Here is a 16,547-nt window from a genome sequence, read left to right on the forward strand (position 1 = left end):
CCCTCTCGACTCAAGCTCACTCGGACAAAAGCCTCGCACAAATTACACCGTGAAGGCCCAATGGCCATGTCTTTGCCACAAATCAAGTACGTGAGCGAGTCGGGCGCACTGAATTGAAAATATATAGAACGCTCATACTCCGTGAAAGGTGAAGCCGCCGTGTCGCCATCTTGGTTAGCACGACTCGACCAACTCGCTTCGTGGATCTCGTTTGTTTTGAACGTGTGAATTACGTGCGAACGGGTAACTGTCTGTTTATAGCGGCAAGGATCATCACGTGATCGCTCTGAGCGAATCAGCGCACTGCTCTGCCACCTGCTCAGATTCCGTGTATAATATTCCTCGCTGAAATGCGCTGAGGTAAATATGAACAAAAAATATGGATCATCAAATATTTTGAGGTAGGCCATGTTCTTCCCAGGCTCAATGGCCATGTCTATGCCAAATATCAAGCACGTGAGCCTCTCCGTTTAGGAGTCTATCGGTAACATTACACACACACACACACACACACAAACTGTTATATATATATATATGTATGTCAGGGGTCCCAGCCACTTTGATTGACAAAATAATAGGAAAAATAGGAATTCTGATCACAAAAAATAGGAGTTTAATAGGAAAAAACTAGGAAGTAATAGCACAGATTTCAGCATTGGAACAACATCGGTAGCTTTATTGCTGCAAGATTTATGCAAATACATGTACATGTATGGGCATGGACACACCCCCAATGAACTTGGGCCCACCCGTCTTAACATCGACAACAAAAACTATGACTTCTTCTTTTTGGCAGCCACCATGGACTCTATCAAAGTCTGCTTTTTCTTCTCCACTTTTCTCTGCGCCTCCCTGGTTTCCACCATACGAGTCTGTGTCTCTTGAATCTTTTTCTGAGCAGACTCAAGCATGGCCTGAGCTACTGCAATTTCAGTCATGTCACCTTTCTTAAGCGCCACCTTAAGCTTTTTATTTGCTTGATCAAGCAGACTGTTGCTAACAGTCAGTGACATCTGCTGAGATGACTCTTTTGCTGCCAGAGATTTCTCTGTTTTCTTCAAGTCCTCGCTCTTACGAGACAGCTCCGCTGCCTTCTCTACAGCAATCTTAGCTGTTCTCTCTCTTTCTTCTTTCTCTTGCCTGGTTTTCTCCCTGGCTTTCTGTTCATCTTCCTTGGCTTTTCGTTCTTCTTCAAGTCTCTGCATATAGTGCATGTGAGCAGAACGTCCTAACGAGAGGAGTCCCTTTGTGACTGGGACCATTTCGGGCCGGTCACCATACAATCTCATGCCATCCATTGTTGCACGGAGACCATTGATTGATGCCTCGCTCAGACTAACTCTCTCCTTGGTGACACTTTTCCCACTGATTGAGAACGCGCGTTCCACGTCACTGTTTCCGTGAGACAGTGCAAGGACAATCCTTATCATTTGTCTCACTTGGGGGAATTTACAGTTTCCCGTACAGCCTTTTAAAGCCAACACTTTTCCCCAGTAACTGTCCACTCTCTTCATGCAGACTTCTTCTTCATTCTCCTGTGTTTCCTGGGACCAGTCAGTAGGAATGGCTTCCTCTTGGTACACCTTCCATTCATCTGCAATGCTGTCACTGTCAATATTCCTCTTCAGCTGTCTGGACAGGCTCTTGGCTGATTCAAGAGACCATGCAGCAGTCCTGTTTTGTGGCTGCAGACATCTGGCATTCTTCAGGATTTTGTTTGTCAATGGAAGCTTCTTTTGTAGGTGTACTATGGCTGCCTGGTAGCACTTCCTCATCCCAAGATACATCCTTTCCCTCTCAGAGACTTTCAACTTAGCGATACACCGTCGGGTATCCTCTCCCACACCCATGGATTCATTCTCCAGCTGGTTTGCAACAATGGAAACATCAAGGTTTGAGATGTCTTTCACAGCATCAACTTGAAGGAGTCTTCATAATTCTTCTGATCAGTTTTTTGAGCAGGTCATGGAGTTTGTCATATAGAATGTGCACAAGTGGTTGCTCTGACTGGAAGAAGGTGAGGAACTCTGCAAATGTTGCTGCCAAGAACTTCAGGAAATGCAGTTGAGCTTTTATTTCCGGTCGCTGTAGTTCTGTTTTGATTCTTTTGTACCTGGGTTTAAACATGTCCTTTGGCTGCTGCTTTGGAAGAAATACCAAGAAATACTCTTTGAGAGATTCCCAGATCTCTATCAGCCGCTCCACTGCAGGTCCCAGTGTCAACCACCTGCACTCGACATGCTTCAAAGGCTTTTTTGGAACAGCACCCAATTTATGCTGAATGTCTTGAAAATCAACAGATCTAGCAGCAGAGCCTTTGAACCAGTAGAAAATGTCCACTGCAAGCTCAGTTAGGTTTCCACAGTACTCTGCAAGTCCTTTGGCAAAAGCATTGTGTACTGTATGGAGAGTACATGTCCCTACATCAAGGAGACCAGGGCCCCTGTTGTCGAGAATGGCTTTGTCAATCTGTCTCCACACAGTGGTGCTCACATTAGGCCCATCACTGCCGAGCATGATAATATCCTGAAGCTGCAGTTTCGATTCATCCAAGGCAGAGATTATTTTCCTGGACAAATCTTCTCCAGTTGCATGACCCATGAGGTAAGTTTTGAGGTGAAATACTAATATCTGTTCCTCGGCATCAGACCAATACCGTACACGGATTTCTAGTTGCTTCAAGTTCTGTTTATTGGTGGTTTCATCATACATGAGGCTGAAGCCAGAAGCTGAATTCTTAACATCAGTGACTATCATGTCCTGAAAATAAGGACCTGTGGCTTCGCTAATGAGATATGAAACTTTCGATGAGCTCATTGAGAAACCATCCGGGATAACACCAGGAAACATTGCCTGCAGAAGATCCTTCAAACCGTCACAGGAAGAGTAGCTCAGATTCGAACGAACAACTTTCAATGTCCATAGAAGTTCTGCTTTTGTAATAGCGTCTTTTTTGGACATACAGACTAAAGCTGCACGACTTGGCTCATCTGTAGAAGCTGACCCTGATGCTGAAGCAGATGAAGTTGATGGTTGAACGAATGTCAGCAACGTCTGTGACCCACCCAGCAGTTCCTTCGCACGCTTCAGGTGCCCTTTGTTTTGGGCATGTTGTGTCAGTTGTTTCACACCCTGATTGTCACACCTCACTTCCGAATGGCACAACGAGCAGTAAGCTGAGAACACTGAGGACTTGCTAGGCTGACACCAGTCAGAAAGCCTACATCCATGTCCACTTTTCAACCACTCTGGGTTAAATCTAGTTCTCCCACCAGGCATTATACTGCTGGGAGTATACCTGTCAAAAAGAAAACAAATATGAGATAAGATTAAATGAATTAGCATAGAAAATCCTAACCTGTTAACGCATGAAGTGGAAAGAACTGTGAACCAAACAGTTTTTTTTTTCAAAACTGAAACATAAGTTAGTAAAATAATGAGAACAAACAAAGTAATTTAAAGGCAAATCAACAAATTTCTTACCGGTCTGCAGATTATACCTGAAACAAGAAAGATGATAAATAACATGTCCTAACATGTTTACCACCCGATAATTGCATTTTCTCCACTGCTGAATAGCTTGAACACTAATCTGAGTTCAAGCTAAGCGATGACAATTCAATTATGTATCTTTGGTATTGTTGTTGTACTATCTTCAGAAGATTATGAAACAACAAGACTTTAACAGTCTTTATTGTTTTTTTTTTTTTTTTTTTTTTATTGTCCTACATTGCTTGCATTACCTATTGTGCAGCATTGCGTATGTAAATTTTAATTCTACTGTAATTTTGTTAAAAGCTGAATATGCAACTACCACACGAAAGTATACAGAATTAAGTTGTAATCCCTATTTTGTGTCATGGTCCTTCTTTATTATCTGCAATTAAATGATGAAATGTGTGAATTGTCGATTGAATTAGTTCTTTGCCAAATACTATTAGTTTTAGGCAAAATACAATCTCATTGTAATAAGCGAAAGATTGAGTTAAACATGTAGTATCAAATGTCAATGTTTAGCAAATTAGTAGAAAAGTTCAATTTCAGGTAGAATCTTTAGGGAAAGGTTGTTAGTAATAACTGAATAACCGCAAAGTTCACAGTTGGTTTTGTTACTCTAAGTAAAGTACAAACCTTAAAAATTGAGCTCAGCTGAACTTTTGAAATAAGACAAAGGACAATGATAATGGTCAAGGTATCATTCAGTCATTCTTCACAAAGTATATGAGATAATCCAAGAGAAATGCGTGATAAACATAGTTATATTATTTTCATCTCATTTTATCTTTTATAATTCTGTTACTGAATAGCATGAAGCACGAATCATAAAGGTAAAACAATTGTTTGGAAGGATATACTTAATATTAGGACAAAGTCAAAAATAACAATAACATAATATACATAAGATATACATACCATTTCCAGTCGAGATCAATAACAACACGTACTTTACACCATGGTGTAAACGACATGCCTCCACTTCGTACAGTATTTATTTGTGACGTCATCACTGCATACTCAATTTTTCCTCAACACTGCACTTTGTTGAGTCCTCAAAAATGCACTCACCACTTGTGAAATCGATCGAACAAACGGTTTTCGAGAAAAAGACAAAGAGACATATGTTCTTCGGGGATTTGAGCTTAAAGTCGTTTTGGAAATTTGTCTTGCGATTATGGACCCAGAAAGCAATTCCATGGCTGACGATTGGTATAGGAATGTCTGTTCTGACGCTTAGATACAGAAATTCTACTAATTAATATATCAATTTAAATTTTGGAACATTGAGGGTTAAAAAATAGGAAAAATAGGAATTTCCACCAAAAAATAGGAGATTTATAGGATCCTATTAAAAAGTAGGAATAAATAGGAAAAATAGGAGGGCTGGGACCCCTGGTATGTATGTATGTATGTATGTATATATATATACATGATATATATATATACATACACTATATCTCCTACCCAAAATCTAATCAATCTCTCCTTGTCACACACCAAACCTGTCCACCAACTTTCGTTCAAATTTGTCCATAACCTTTTGAGATATCCTGCTCATAGAGAAACAAACAGCCAAACACAACAACAACAACAACAACAACAACAACAGCAACAGGCATTTTAAGGCCATTTTCCCTGCAAGAGCGGGGGTTAGCCTTGCGGTCCCCATGACAATGTTCTCCATTTTGCCCTATTTTCTGCATCTACCCTTGTTAACCCCCTTGCCCACATTTCTTCTTCGACCATCTTTAGCCAAGTCTTTCTCGGTCTTCCCCATCCTCTACTTCCTTCTACATTAATTCCCATCACTCTTTTCAACCAGTCACTTTCATCCTTCCTCAACACATGACCAAACCATCTCAACCTGTTTCTCTTCACAGCATCCATCACAGGCTCTATTCCCATCATCTTTCGCAATACATCATTTGTCTTCCTCTCTCTCAACGATACTCCACACATCCACCGAACCATACGCATTTCCACCCTTTCCAGCCTTCGTTGCTGCTCTACGTTCATTACCCATGTTTCACTCCCATAAATCATAACACTTCTCACACATGCAGCATACACCTTTCCCTTCAGCTTCAATGACACTCCCCTCCTCGTCAGCACGCCACTCAGTTCCCGAAACTTCCATGCACATCTCACTCGAGAAACCGTTGCCGAGTCTGATCCACCTTCTAAATTCAGCATGTCTCCAAGGTAACAAAATGTTTTCACACCTTCCAGCTTCACGCCATCTCCAAGATCCAACTCAACATTTCCTCCATCTGCAGCTCCCTTTGTGCACACCTTACACTTGAATGTAGCTGCCACACTGGTTAATGACCCTCTCAGGCCACTACATTTTTGATGAACCCACTCAGCGCACATTGTACATTGAATGGAGTTCACTCCGCCACCCTTCCTGCACACAGCACACGGCCACTTCACAGTTATTTCCACCTCACCACATGCTTTACCACTTGCCATCACCTTCGTCTTTCCGATATTCACCTTCAGACCTTTTGTCTCCATACATTCCTTCCACTTGTTCATCTTCTCCTTCAGTCCATCCATACTTTACGCAATCAACACCAGATCATCTGCATACAACAACTCCCACGGTAAACCCTCCTTTACATTCTGAGCCAGCACCTCCATCACAGCTACAAATAGTAGTGGACTTAGTACCGACCCCTGATGCACTCCCACCTTCACCTCAAACTCACCACTGTTCCTGTCCTTCGTCCTTACAGCTGTGCGCGCTCTTTTGTACATTGCCATCACCACTCTGATCAACCATTCCTCCACTCCTAACTTCCTCAATGCCCATGTCACTACTTCACGTGGAATCCTATCGAATGCTTTCTCCAGATCAACAAACCCAAGAAACAACTTCTTCCTCTTCTCCATGTACATGTACAACAGCCAAACACAAGTTAAACTCAAACAGCACTTGGTACAGCACATACCTCTGCCAGGCTGAACAGCTTACGTTTTGGATACCACCGCTTGGCCGGATCCAGATCCGGACCATAATGGGCCACAAACACAGAAAATCATGTTTGGATTAATTGATTATTACTTCACTTGTCACTTAATTGTCGTTCTTTTTTTGAATAAATATATTGGAACGACAAAATATCATGCTACATATCGTTTTTGACCCTCTCACTCAGTGGTGAAGAATCACTTAAAAAATTAAAACATTCTCAGTTCCAGATCCAGATCTTCACGAAATTCAAATCAATTCGTGCTTGTCACACACCCAACCTCTCCACCAAATTCCGTCGAATCTGTCCATAACGTTTTGAGATATTCTGCTCACAGACAGACAGATAGACAGACAAACAGACGGAGGTGAACACATAACATCCGCCCACCTTCGGTGGCAGTGGTAATAACAAAATAAATGAGAAAATAAAGCCTGAACACTTTTTTTTCTTCTGTTAGTAATAAAGAGATAGAACAAGTCAGGAGATGACGATGGTTCACGAGCGAGCGGTATTCAATGACAAAGGACGGACTATAACCGAAACAGGCCCGAACCGGCCAGGCCCGGAAATGTCAAAACGAAGGTTACTGACCTTGAAATGAGATAGAAAATAATGTATAATCAGTTATGAGGTTAGTTAGCTACACAATACCGAAAATTCGGTGAAAAATGAAATGAAAAAAAAGAAAAATGAGGAAAAAAAAAAAAAGAAAAATGAAAAATGTAGCTCCGTGGGGCGAGACACATGACATTGGGCTAAAACAATATCGAAACCCCTGTCAGATTCCACCAAACCCCTCTGAGAAGATGTGGCTTGAACTCGATTACCCCCTAAAAAGACATCTTTTTCGGGCGTGGCTCCACCCACAATGGGCGCAATACACCCACTCTAGGCAGGACAAAACTAGATCATGATATCAACCTCCCACCCAAGTTTCATCAAGATCGGATTCTATCATCGGGTAGTTATGCTGCGGACAGACGCACACACATGACGAATATAGTGGTCACTTGATAACTCGTGAACCAACAAGGTATCCATAAACAGCTGGGCAGCTTATGCTACATCACCATGGCTTACAGAGAAGCATGCAGTTTACAAATATTTATATGCAGGACACAGACAATTAGGCAATGGAGAAATATAGGACGTGGGATTCAAACTAAGTCCATAGGGCAAAGGGCAAAGGGAAAGGGACAAAAAATACTTTGATAGGAAATTACTGAAGAACCTTTTCCAAGAAACATCAATAATGTGAATCAGTTAATAACAATGTAAGCATTCAACACACCTGCCATCCTCAGGGTGGCTATGCGGCGGTGTAGGAAAGGAAGCTGGCACATCGATTGGCTGGATGGGACGTGTACCAGGGCCAGGGACAAGTTGGGCACCAGGAAACATCAGTGTCAGCTGGCAATGTGACTCTGTTGATCCTGAGAAATTGCATCACACTTGTTTTACCATGAAGGCTGAAGTACAACACAAGTAACAAAGCACAACAATGAGAGAGAAGCAAGGAAATAACTGAGCCAATGGGAATGGAATGAGAACAACAACAACAACAACAACAGGCATTTTAAGGCCATTTTCCCTGCTCGAGCGGGGGTTAGCCTTGCGGTCCACATGACAATCTTCTCCATTTTGCCCTATTTTCTGCATCTCTCCTTGTTAACCCCCTTGCCCGCATTTCTTCTTCCACCATCTTTAGTCAAGTCTTTCTCGGTCTTCCCCATCCTCTACTTCCTTCTACATTCATTTCCATCATTCTTCTCAACCAGTCACTTTCATCCTTCCTCAACACATTACCAAACCATCTCAACCTGTTTCTCTTCACAGCATCCATCACAGGCTCTATTCCCATCATTTTTCGCAATTCATCATTTGTCTTCCTCTCTCTCAACGATACTCCGCACATCCACCAAATGGAATGAGAGAAAGAGTAAAAAAAAGGAAGTGGTGAAAGAGGGGTAGGCACAACTCCCCATGTAATTATTTGCAATGGGCTTGATTTGGCAACACCGAACCTGCCTTCGGGTTCAACACCAGAAAGCAGAAGAAGAGGAATGACAAGAAGAAGAAGAAGAAGAAATATACAAGCAAGTGGGTTGTTCAAGTCATGGACAATTATTTTAGCAGATTTATTATGTACATTTGAAGACTTTTTGGTTCATTTCATTTATAATTTACTGTATTATTGCCAGTGGTAAAGGAAATTGTACATGTATGCCACTCATCATTTTACCATATTTTGCGATCATTCTTTTATTTAATCCTTACTGTTGATTTTTAAGATTGAATTTACAAATAAAGATACTTCTAAAATGAATATAACTCTAAATCCTTTACATGCTGAGCTGCATAGTCAAGGTTGTGAAGCATGCCATCGTCAGCAAGATTTCTATAGTTGGGTTTATCCTGTCTGATATTCTTGGGTAAAATTCCAGGGGCATAGAAAAAGCCCCTTTATATAAGGGTATGTGCAATGTGGCAAAGTAGAGTAAAGAAGGGTCATTCCATAGCTTATAAAAAATGTCGAACAATAGAAAAGAAGGGACATCAAAAAATCTCGTGTGCATGCTGTACTACCCTTGTGTTCTTAGGAGGAACCAAGTAATGCTCTAGAAAAGTTCATATAAAAGATCGCCAATTTCATTCGTACACCTGTATGAAGAAGTAAATGTATTTTATTTGCCAGATGTAGGGCGCCCCTTTATATATTTTTTAAAACATTATAATTTATATCTCCGAGCTTGGGTATAAAGTGTTGGGTACGCCAGCACATTATAATTTAACAAAAAAAAAAAAAAAAAAAAAATATTTTAAAGGGGTATAAAGTGTGTATATATGTATATTTAGATATATATATATAATATACCAGTAGAAGCCGACAAACGAATTTTCAGTCCCCATGTTAAAGTTGCATTCAGAGAAACGATCCCAATGCTTTGCGCTTTGCGCCTCCCTTTAATTATTCAAGACGATATAAAATATTTCAAAAAATATGAAGAAAAAAATTATTCAACACAGATGGGACTCGAACCTACACTGCCCAGCTTGGGAGTCTGATGCCTTATCCATTAGGCCATTAAGCCAGCACATTAGTTTTGGGTAATTACATTTTGAAGAGTTATAAAGTGTGTATATATTTATATTTATATATTTACATATATTTAATTTTAAAGCAAAAACTATAGGACTTAGGTGGAATTTGTTTCGAAAGCCATTAACAAGACCTAATGGCCGATGTATATTCAAATTCTCAGCTAGTTTCAATGTATAGCCCTTGAGATATGAGCACCAACACATTTTGGGCGGATGGACGGACGGACAGACACCAACGTGATTTCGAGGGTTTTCTGAATAAAACTCAAGGATGTGGAAAACAGACGTTGCTGAAATTAGGAACAAATTACCTCGATGTACAAAGCATTTACTTCTGAAATTTGCAGCTGATTTCATCCAGTAGAAGCCGATAAACGTATTTTCAGTCACCATGTTAAAGCTGCATACAGAGAAACGATCCCTTAAATAAAGGGAGGGGCGCTTTGCTCCTCCCTTTGATTTATTTGCAGAACTCAAACATTCCACCATATCGCTCCAAACAAGAATGACCGCACTGTGGTCACAACCTGCAACAAAATCCAGTCACGGGCAGATTGGGAAACGCACATTTAATGCATTATTTAAACATTAACTCGACACCTCACCATGCGTTCTGAATAGCTTGATTAACCTTCATGTTATTCGACATAGGATTACATTTTTTGGAGTCCCTCTTTTCGCTTCGCATGCGTGGGGTAACAACAAAAAACATGATTTAAAAGTCTGCAGGTGAAAAAAAGGTTAAAGGTCCAGTTAGAATAATAAAAGAGGATTAATTATGGATAATTTATTAGCAGAACAATAAGATTTAGTTATTTTTATTTCAAACAAGATTGAGGCTCATAGGGTGTTTCATATTTTTTCCTATTTTGTATTTTTAGAATTCAGATCATGGGGGCACCTGTGAGAGGGTGAAGGGGTGGGGGGAGTTACTCCCTGAAACTTCAGATCCCTACTCGTCCCTTATTTACCAAACAATTGCTATGAAACCAGATACAGCCCTTCAACTCAAAGGTCTGCAGGATCGCTCGGTCTTAGATTTTGTGGATGAGGGTACAAAGGGCAACATACTGACACAGTAGGGTAATAGATGGACACAAGTAGGAAAATAAACAATAAGGAAAAGAGGAGAGATAGACGAGGAAGAGAAAAAGTAACCTGCAAGTAAGAAGCTTGGATTATATTGAGTCAGGTTAATGGGGATGGTGGGGAGAGGGAAGGCGAGGGAGTGAAGGGCGACATGAGATGGTAGTGCACCACTTCCTTGAAGGGATACAACAGCCCGAGAATGCTGTTCTACAAACGGAATAAAAGATTAACAAAGAGGGCGAAAGATTTATCAAGCAGAGGAGTAACTCAAAAGGTCGATTGGATTTTCAAATGTTATTGCTTTTTCAATACAAATTTAATATATCTCCAGGACGTTCATGTCTGGAACACTGTTTTACAATTACATTGTCAGAGTAAAGAAAGGGCAGAATTTGAAAAGGAAGTGACATTTATTTTTCAACTAAAGTTTGCTGGGAAAAAAGTGTAAACAAGCTGAGCTGATTTAAAATTTGCTATTCTAATAACAGAGTGGTACAAAATGTTCACGATGGCTATTGCTCATGGGAGCAAGGTTAAATTGGCAGTGGGGTTGTGGAACAACAATTGGGGACAACCGGCAGGGCGGTAAATGCATAGACAAGGAAGTGAGAGAGGGAGAAAGGCAGATGGAGAGGGAGAGAGAGAGAAGGGGAGGAAAAACTGAAACCAGCAAGTAAGATTGGGTTAAAAAGGTTAATGGGGGTAACAAAGATCATGGATCAAGATGGGGGATGACATGAGGTGATGGTAAACTGCTTGCTTAAAGCCCCCCCAAGGAAGAGTAGGAAAGAAGGGTCCATGGAATCTGGTTCCATCAATGAGAAAAGTAAGGAATAAAAGAGTTGAGGTGTGAAGTCGGCCTAGATTTTGAAAGTTTAACCAGAATGGGGTTTATTGGGAGAATGTATGGAGTTCCTGGGGAGGGTCAGAGGACTGATACAGCGGAAAGAGAGATAGAAGAAAAATACAACGTGCATTAAAGTCTTAAATAGTTGATGCATGTAATATGGTATTTAGATATTCAACACTAGCTGAAGTACTCGGCGTTGCCCAAGGAAATTCAACGAAATATGTATTTAAATATTTCCTGCATGACAAATTGGTGAATGTTGGCCATGTGGTTTCGCATGAATTACTAATCTTGGGCATTGCTAAATCTGATTGGACCTCTTCTCCTTCTCATAACTTCTTTTTTATGAATCGTATTTTTAAAATACAACAAATCACTACAACCTCAAAGTACGATCTTCACAAAACATATTATTCAATCACTTCCAGGAAAAAAAAAACAGGCAGTTATATTAAACCCGAACGTGGTTATATTAAATTATATAAAACCGGAACATGGTTATATTGAACACGGAAGTGTTATATTAAACCTGTGAAGAGCAATCTTTTTAATAACAGGCCCATGAATAAACACGATGGTAATTAAATTTGTGTTGTTGACACCTAATCACTACAACCTCAACATACGATCTTCACAATACATATTACTCGATCGCTCCCGGGAAAAACCCAGGCAGTGTTTCAGCACAATACCCGATTGAGGCCTGAAGGCCAATTATCTGGTTTTATCTGGAGTCCATTATTTTTATCCAAACATAGCCCTCGACCTTCCTCTGGATGAAAGAGGATGCCATGCAAAGTTTGATTGCACTGGTTCCTCCAGGGTCCGAATGCATAAACAAACAAAAAACTTTCTTCTTTATATATTCGATTTAGGTTTGTAACAAAATGGAAATGGAAAACTAAATACTCAGGACTTTCTCACCCTACTTAAAACAATAACAAACAACATCTACCATCTTCTTCTTCTTCTACTTTAACAGCCTCAATTATTCTCACGTTTTTGTGGGGTTGGCAGGGGGAAGTTTTTGGTCTTTTACGAACCGGCTGGCCAGGCCTGATGATCAACCAAGTAGTTTTGGCAGGAATTTGTTCAGGATGCTAGCGATAGCTCACCTACTTTTCGTAACGGACACCATGGGATCTTTAATGTCCAGCAAATAATGCCGACAGATGGGGAGGCAGCTTAACATGCATCCGAGGGTCGAGGGATGACACATTGATGAATCACAGTGCCTGTGAAACACTGGGATGACAGGTTATAGCTGGGTCGGGATTCTATCCCAAGCGAGCCAGCTTAGAGGCGAGTGTGCATACCTCTACGCCAGGGGTCACCAAAACGTCGAACGTGAGTAACTTGTAGCTCGGTGGGTTCCAATGAGTAGCTCGCATTAAAACGTGGAAAAAAACAAAACTTTACCAGAAATTAAAGTTTTCATGGTATGCCTGGTGTTGGCTTAACGGTTAGGGTGCTGGGTTGGGATCCTAGGATCCTGGTTTCGAATCCTGGACGATCATTGAATTAACGCCAGGGGGGGTTGATTCAGCCTGTCATCCTTCCGAGGTCGGAAATTGAGCACCAGCTCACTGGTAATTGGGCCACTGCATCAGCGGCACAAACGTGCTTCCAGAGAAATGACGCAACCAGCAGCCACAGGCTGCACATGAAACAACAACAACGGTTAGGGAGGCTGACTTGGGATCCTATGGTTCCGAGTTCAAATCCTGGTTTGCCGCTGAATTAACGCCAACAGGGGTTGAATCAGCGTCCCTAACATCCTTCCGAGGTCAATAAAATGAGCACCAGCGAACTGGGAATGCCACATCTTGTGCAGAGTAGCGCCATTCCCCTCCCCCCAAGATTATAACCGAAGATAGATTGCATGCACGCGCTTTCTATTGCCAACATGGCTGCCAGAAACGGCTATGGTATGAATAATTAATTAATTACAGTTTTCATTCATGGAGAGTCAAGAAACGAAGATACCACCCAATTATCAAGCATTTTGGAGTTTTGCTGCTTTGTTTGGCATTTCCAACAGATATAACAGCAAAATTGAATGACCTGAACTGTGGATTGCAAGGAAAACAGAAGACAATCGCCAACGTGTTTTGTGCAGTGAAAGCTTTCAAGTCGAAACTTAAACTTCTGATACAAGAAGTCCAGAAAAGGAAAATGCAACATTTGCCTTCTGTGCTCCAAACTCTAGCAGAAAATGAGGTTGCTGTCAGAATCGTAGACATGACAAGTACAGCGACTTCCTGACTAGCCTGGGCCAAGAGTTCAACGACAGATTTAAATATTTTGAGGAGATGAAGCCCTGTGTGATGTTAAGTTTAAACCCCTTCATATACAGTGCATTCAGAAAGTATTCAGACCCTTCACTTTTTTCACATTTTGTTATGTTGAGAGGTGACCAAGAACCCGACGGTCACTCTGGCTGAGCTCCAGAGATCCTGTGTGGAGATGGGAGAAACTTCCAGAAGGACAACCATCACTGCAACACTCCACCGATCTGGGCTTTATGGCAGAGTGGCCAGACAGAAGCCTCTCCTCAGTGAAAGACACATGAAAGCCCACAGAATCTTGTTTCTCACAGTCTGAGAGTCCTTTAGGTGCTTTTTTGCAAACTCCAAGCGGGCTGTAATCGGGTTCTTGGTCACCTGTCTTACCAAGGCCCTTCTCCCCCGATTGCTCAGTTTCGCCGGGCGGTCAGCTCTAGGAAGAGTCCTGGTTGTTCCAAACTTCTTCCATTTAAAAAGTATGGAGGCCACTGTGCTCTTGGGAACCTTCAATGCAGCAAAAAAATTTTTGTAGGCTTTCCCAGGTCTGTGCCTCGACACAATCCTGTCTCTGAGCTCTGCAGGCAGTTCCTTCGACCTCATGGCTTGTTTATTGCTCTGATATGCATTGTCAGCTGTGAGACCTTATATAGACAGGTGTGTGCCTTTCCAAATCATGTCCAATCAATTGAATTTACCACAGGTGGACTCCAATCAAGGTGTAGAAACATCTCAAAGATGATCAAGAGAAATGGGAGGCACCTGAGCTAAATTTCAAGTGTCATAGCAAAGGGTATGAATACTTATGTAAATGTGATATTTCAGTTTTTTCTTTTTAATAAATTTGCAAAACTTTCTAAAATCCTGTTTTCTCTGTCATTATTGTGTATTGAGTGTAGATTGATGAGGGAAAAAATGAATTTAAACGATTTCAGCATAAGGCTGCAACATAACAAAATGTGAAAAAAGTGAAGGGGTCTGAATATTTTCTGAATGCACTGTAAGTTAATGTTAGTGACATTGCTGAACAAATTAGTGTGCTGTTTGATCTTGATTGTGTCTCTTTGGAAATGGAGATTATCACCCTTCAAAATGACATTCAGTTAAATCAAGGAAATCTGCCTCCCCCAAGGAATTTAAAAAAATTGATCGTCAGAAACGGCATTTCTTGCGTTCTCGGAAGTTTCTTCAGTTCCTTGTGTTCTTCCCTGGTCCAACAGTTCAGCAGATTCGCGATGAGCAATGGCCACATCGACGAACTGGTGAACCGACTTGCCCAGCTGTACCTTCTACGATGAATTGATGAATATTGTTTGTGTGTGTGTGTGTGTGTGTCTGTGTGTTTGTGTGTTTGTAAGTGTGTGTGTGTGTGTGTGTGTGTGTGTGTGTGTGTGCGTGCGTGTGTGTATATGTACGCGTGTTTGTGTGTGTGTGTGTGTGTTTGTGTATGTTTTTATGTGTGTGTGTGTTTGTATGTGTGTGTGTGTGTGTGTGTGTGTGTGTGTGTTTTTATGTGCGTGTGTGTGTGTGTGTATGTGTGTGTGTGTGTGTGTGTGTGTGTGTGTGCGTGCGTGTGTGTGTGCGTGCGTGCGTGTGTGTGTGCGCACGGTCGGCATGTTTTGTGTAGTTCCACTGGAGCTTTCTGATGTGGAATTTCTGATTAATGTAGTTCTACCGAAATGATTGTTATGATCTCCTAACTTAATTAGGCTAATTAACTACAAATAATCTGGAAAAATTCCCTTGACAAAATTTATGTGACAAAAGCATGGTGTTTACTGTCGCACTTGTAGTGTTTTACAATAAAGCAAAAGTGATTTTAAACCTCTGAGCCTTGGTAAGCTGCCTGGAACATTCCTTATTCAAAATAATCTGGACACGAGCGACGTTCCAGGATATTCATAGCTTATAATTTATTATCGAAAATCCGAAGGGAGGGGGGGGGGGGGGTGGTGCGCACCACCTGCACACCCCCCTCCCCTGGAGCCGCCAGTGAGATAACGACCAAAAACAACGATAACATTGTAACAAAGCATTTATTAATGCTAATAATATTAACAACAATAATAATATTGGTACCATTTGGCAATAATAAAACGAAAGTATAATCCTCGCCTTGGTCCAAGCAGACCAGGGCTTGATGAGAGGTAAACTAATACTGAAGCAGTAGAGCAGGCAGATATGCTACAAGGCCGTTAACAAAATCTACATCAAACATGCATGCAGCATGGTGTGGTATTTCAATGGCCTAGAGACTAGAACTGATGAGACAGAGCAGCAGAGGAAGGGAAGGAAGTTGAAGAACTCACCTGAGATAATTAGATTTAACCGACGTAATTACATAACAAATGTCCAACAGTTACACCCCTCCATCCCTTGGGCCAATGGGCGATCTCTATGTTACCGAGTGCATATTAAACCTCATTATACAAGATAAGAGATCTACGCAGCAGGCAGCCCGATAATTACTAACACCAGAACACGGATTTATTTACTGTGCGAGGTGATAGAAATAGGAGTTCAGAAAAAAAGTGAATCCAGATGGAAAGGAGTTTGTAAACATCGACATGACGCATTGACATGAAGCGCCGAGTTTAAACTGTAAAACGTGGTTATGAAAGTTGCTTCACGTGATCTCACGAGTTCGTTGTATTACGATTTATATACAATACAAACAAATGGAGCATGAAAACGTATTTTTGGGGGTGTAATTTGGAGCCGCGTCCACTTCGTGCCTGGTGCGGCCGC

The 16,547-nt window shown here is 41.2% G+C and overlaps 1 protein-coding gene across 3 annotated transcripts in view; it reads right to left on the minus strand.

The window, feature by feature from the left end:
- The window catches only part of LOC137431293 (histone-lysine N-methyltransferase 2C), a 303,001-nt gene that overhangs the window by 48,177 nt on the left and 238,277 nt on the right, over positions 1–16,547 (minus strand). For all 3 annotated transcript variants that reach the window (XM_078781817.1, XM_078781819.1, XM_078781818.1), the window contains exon 44: positions 7,768–7,909. In XM_078781817.1, coding sequence (XP_078637943.1) covers positions 7,768–7,909 — 142 coding nt within the window. The remainder of the gene's footprint in view (positions 1–7,767; positions 7,910–16,547) is intronic.

The sequence above is a fragment of the Myxine glutinosa genome, chromosome 7 (assembly GCF_964187855.1).
Source record: "Myxine glutinosa chromosome 7, kmMyxGlut1.1, whole genome shotgun sequence".
Classification (NCBI taxonomy): domain Eukaryota; kingdom Metazoa; phylum Chordata; class Myxini; order Myxiniformes; family Myxinidae; genus Myxine; species Myxine glutinosa.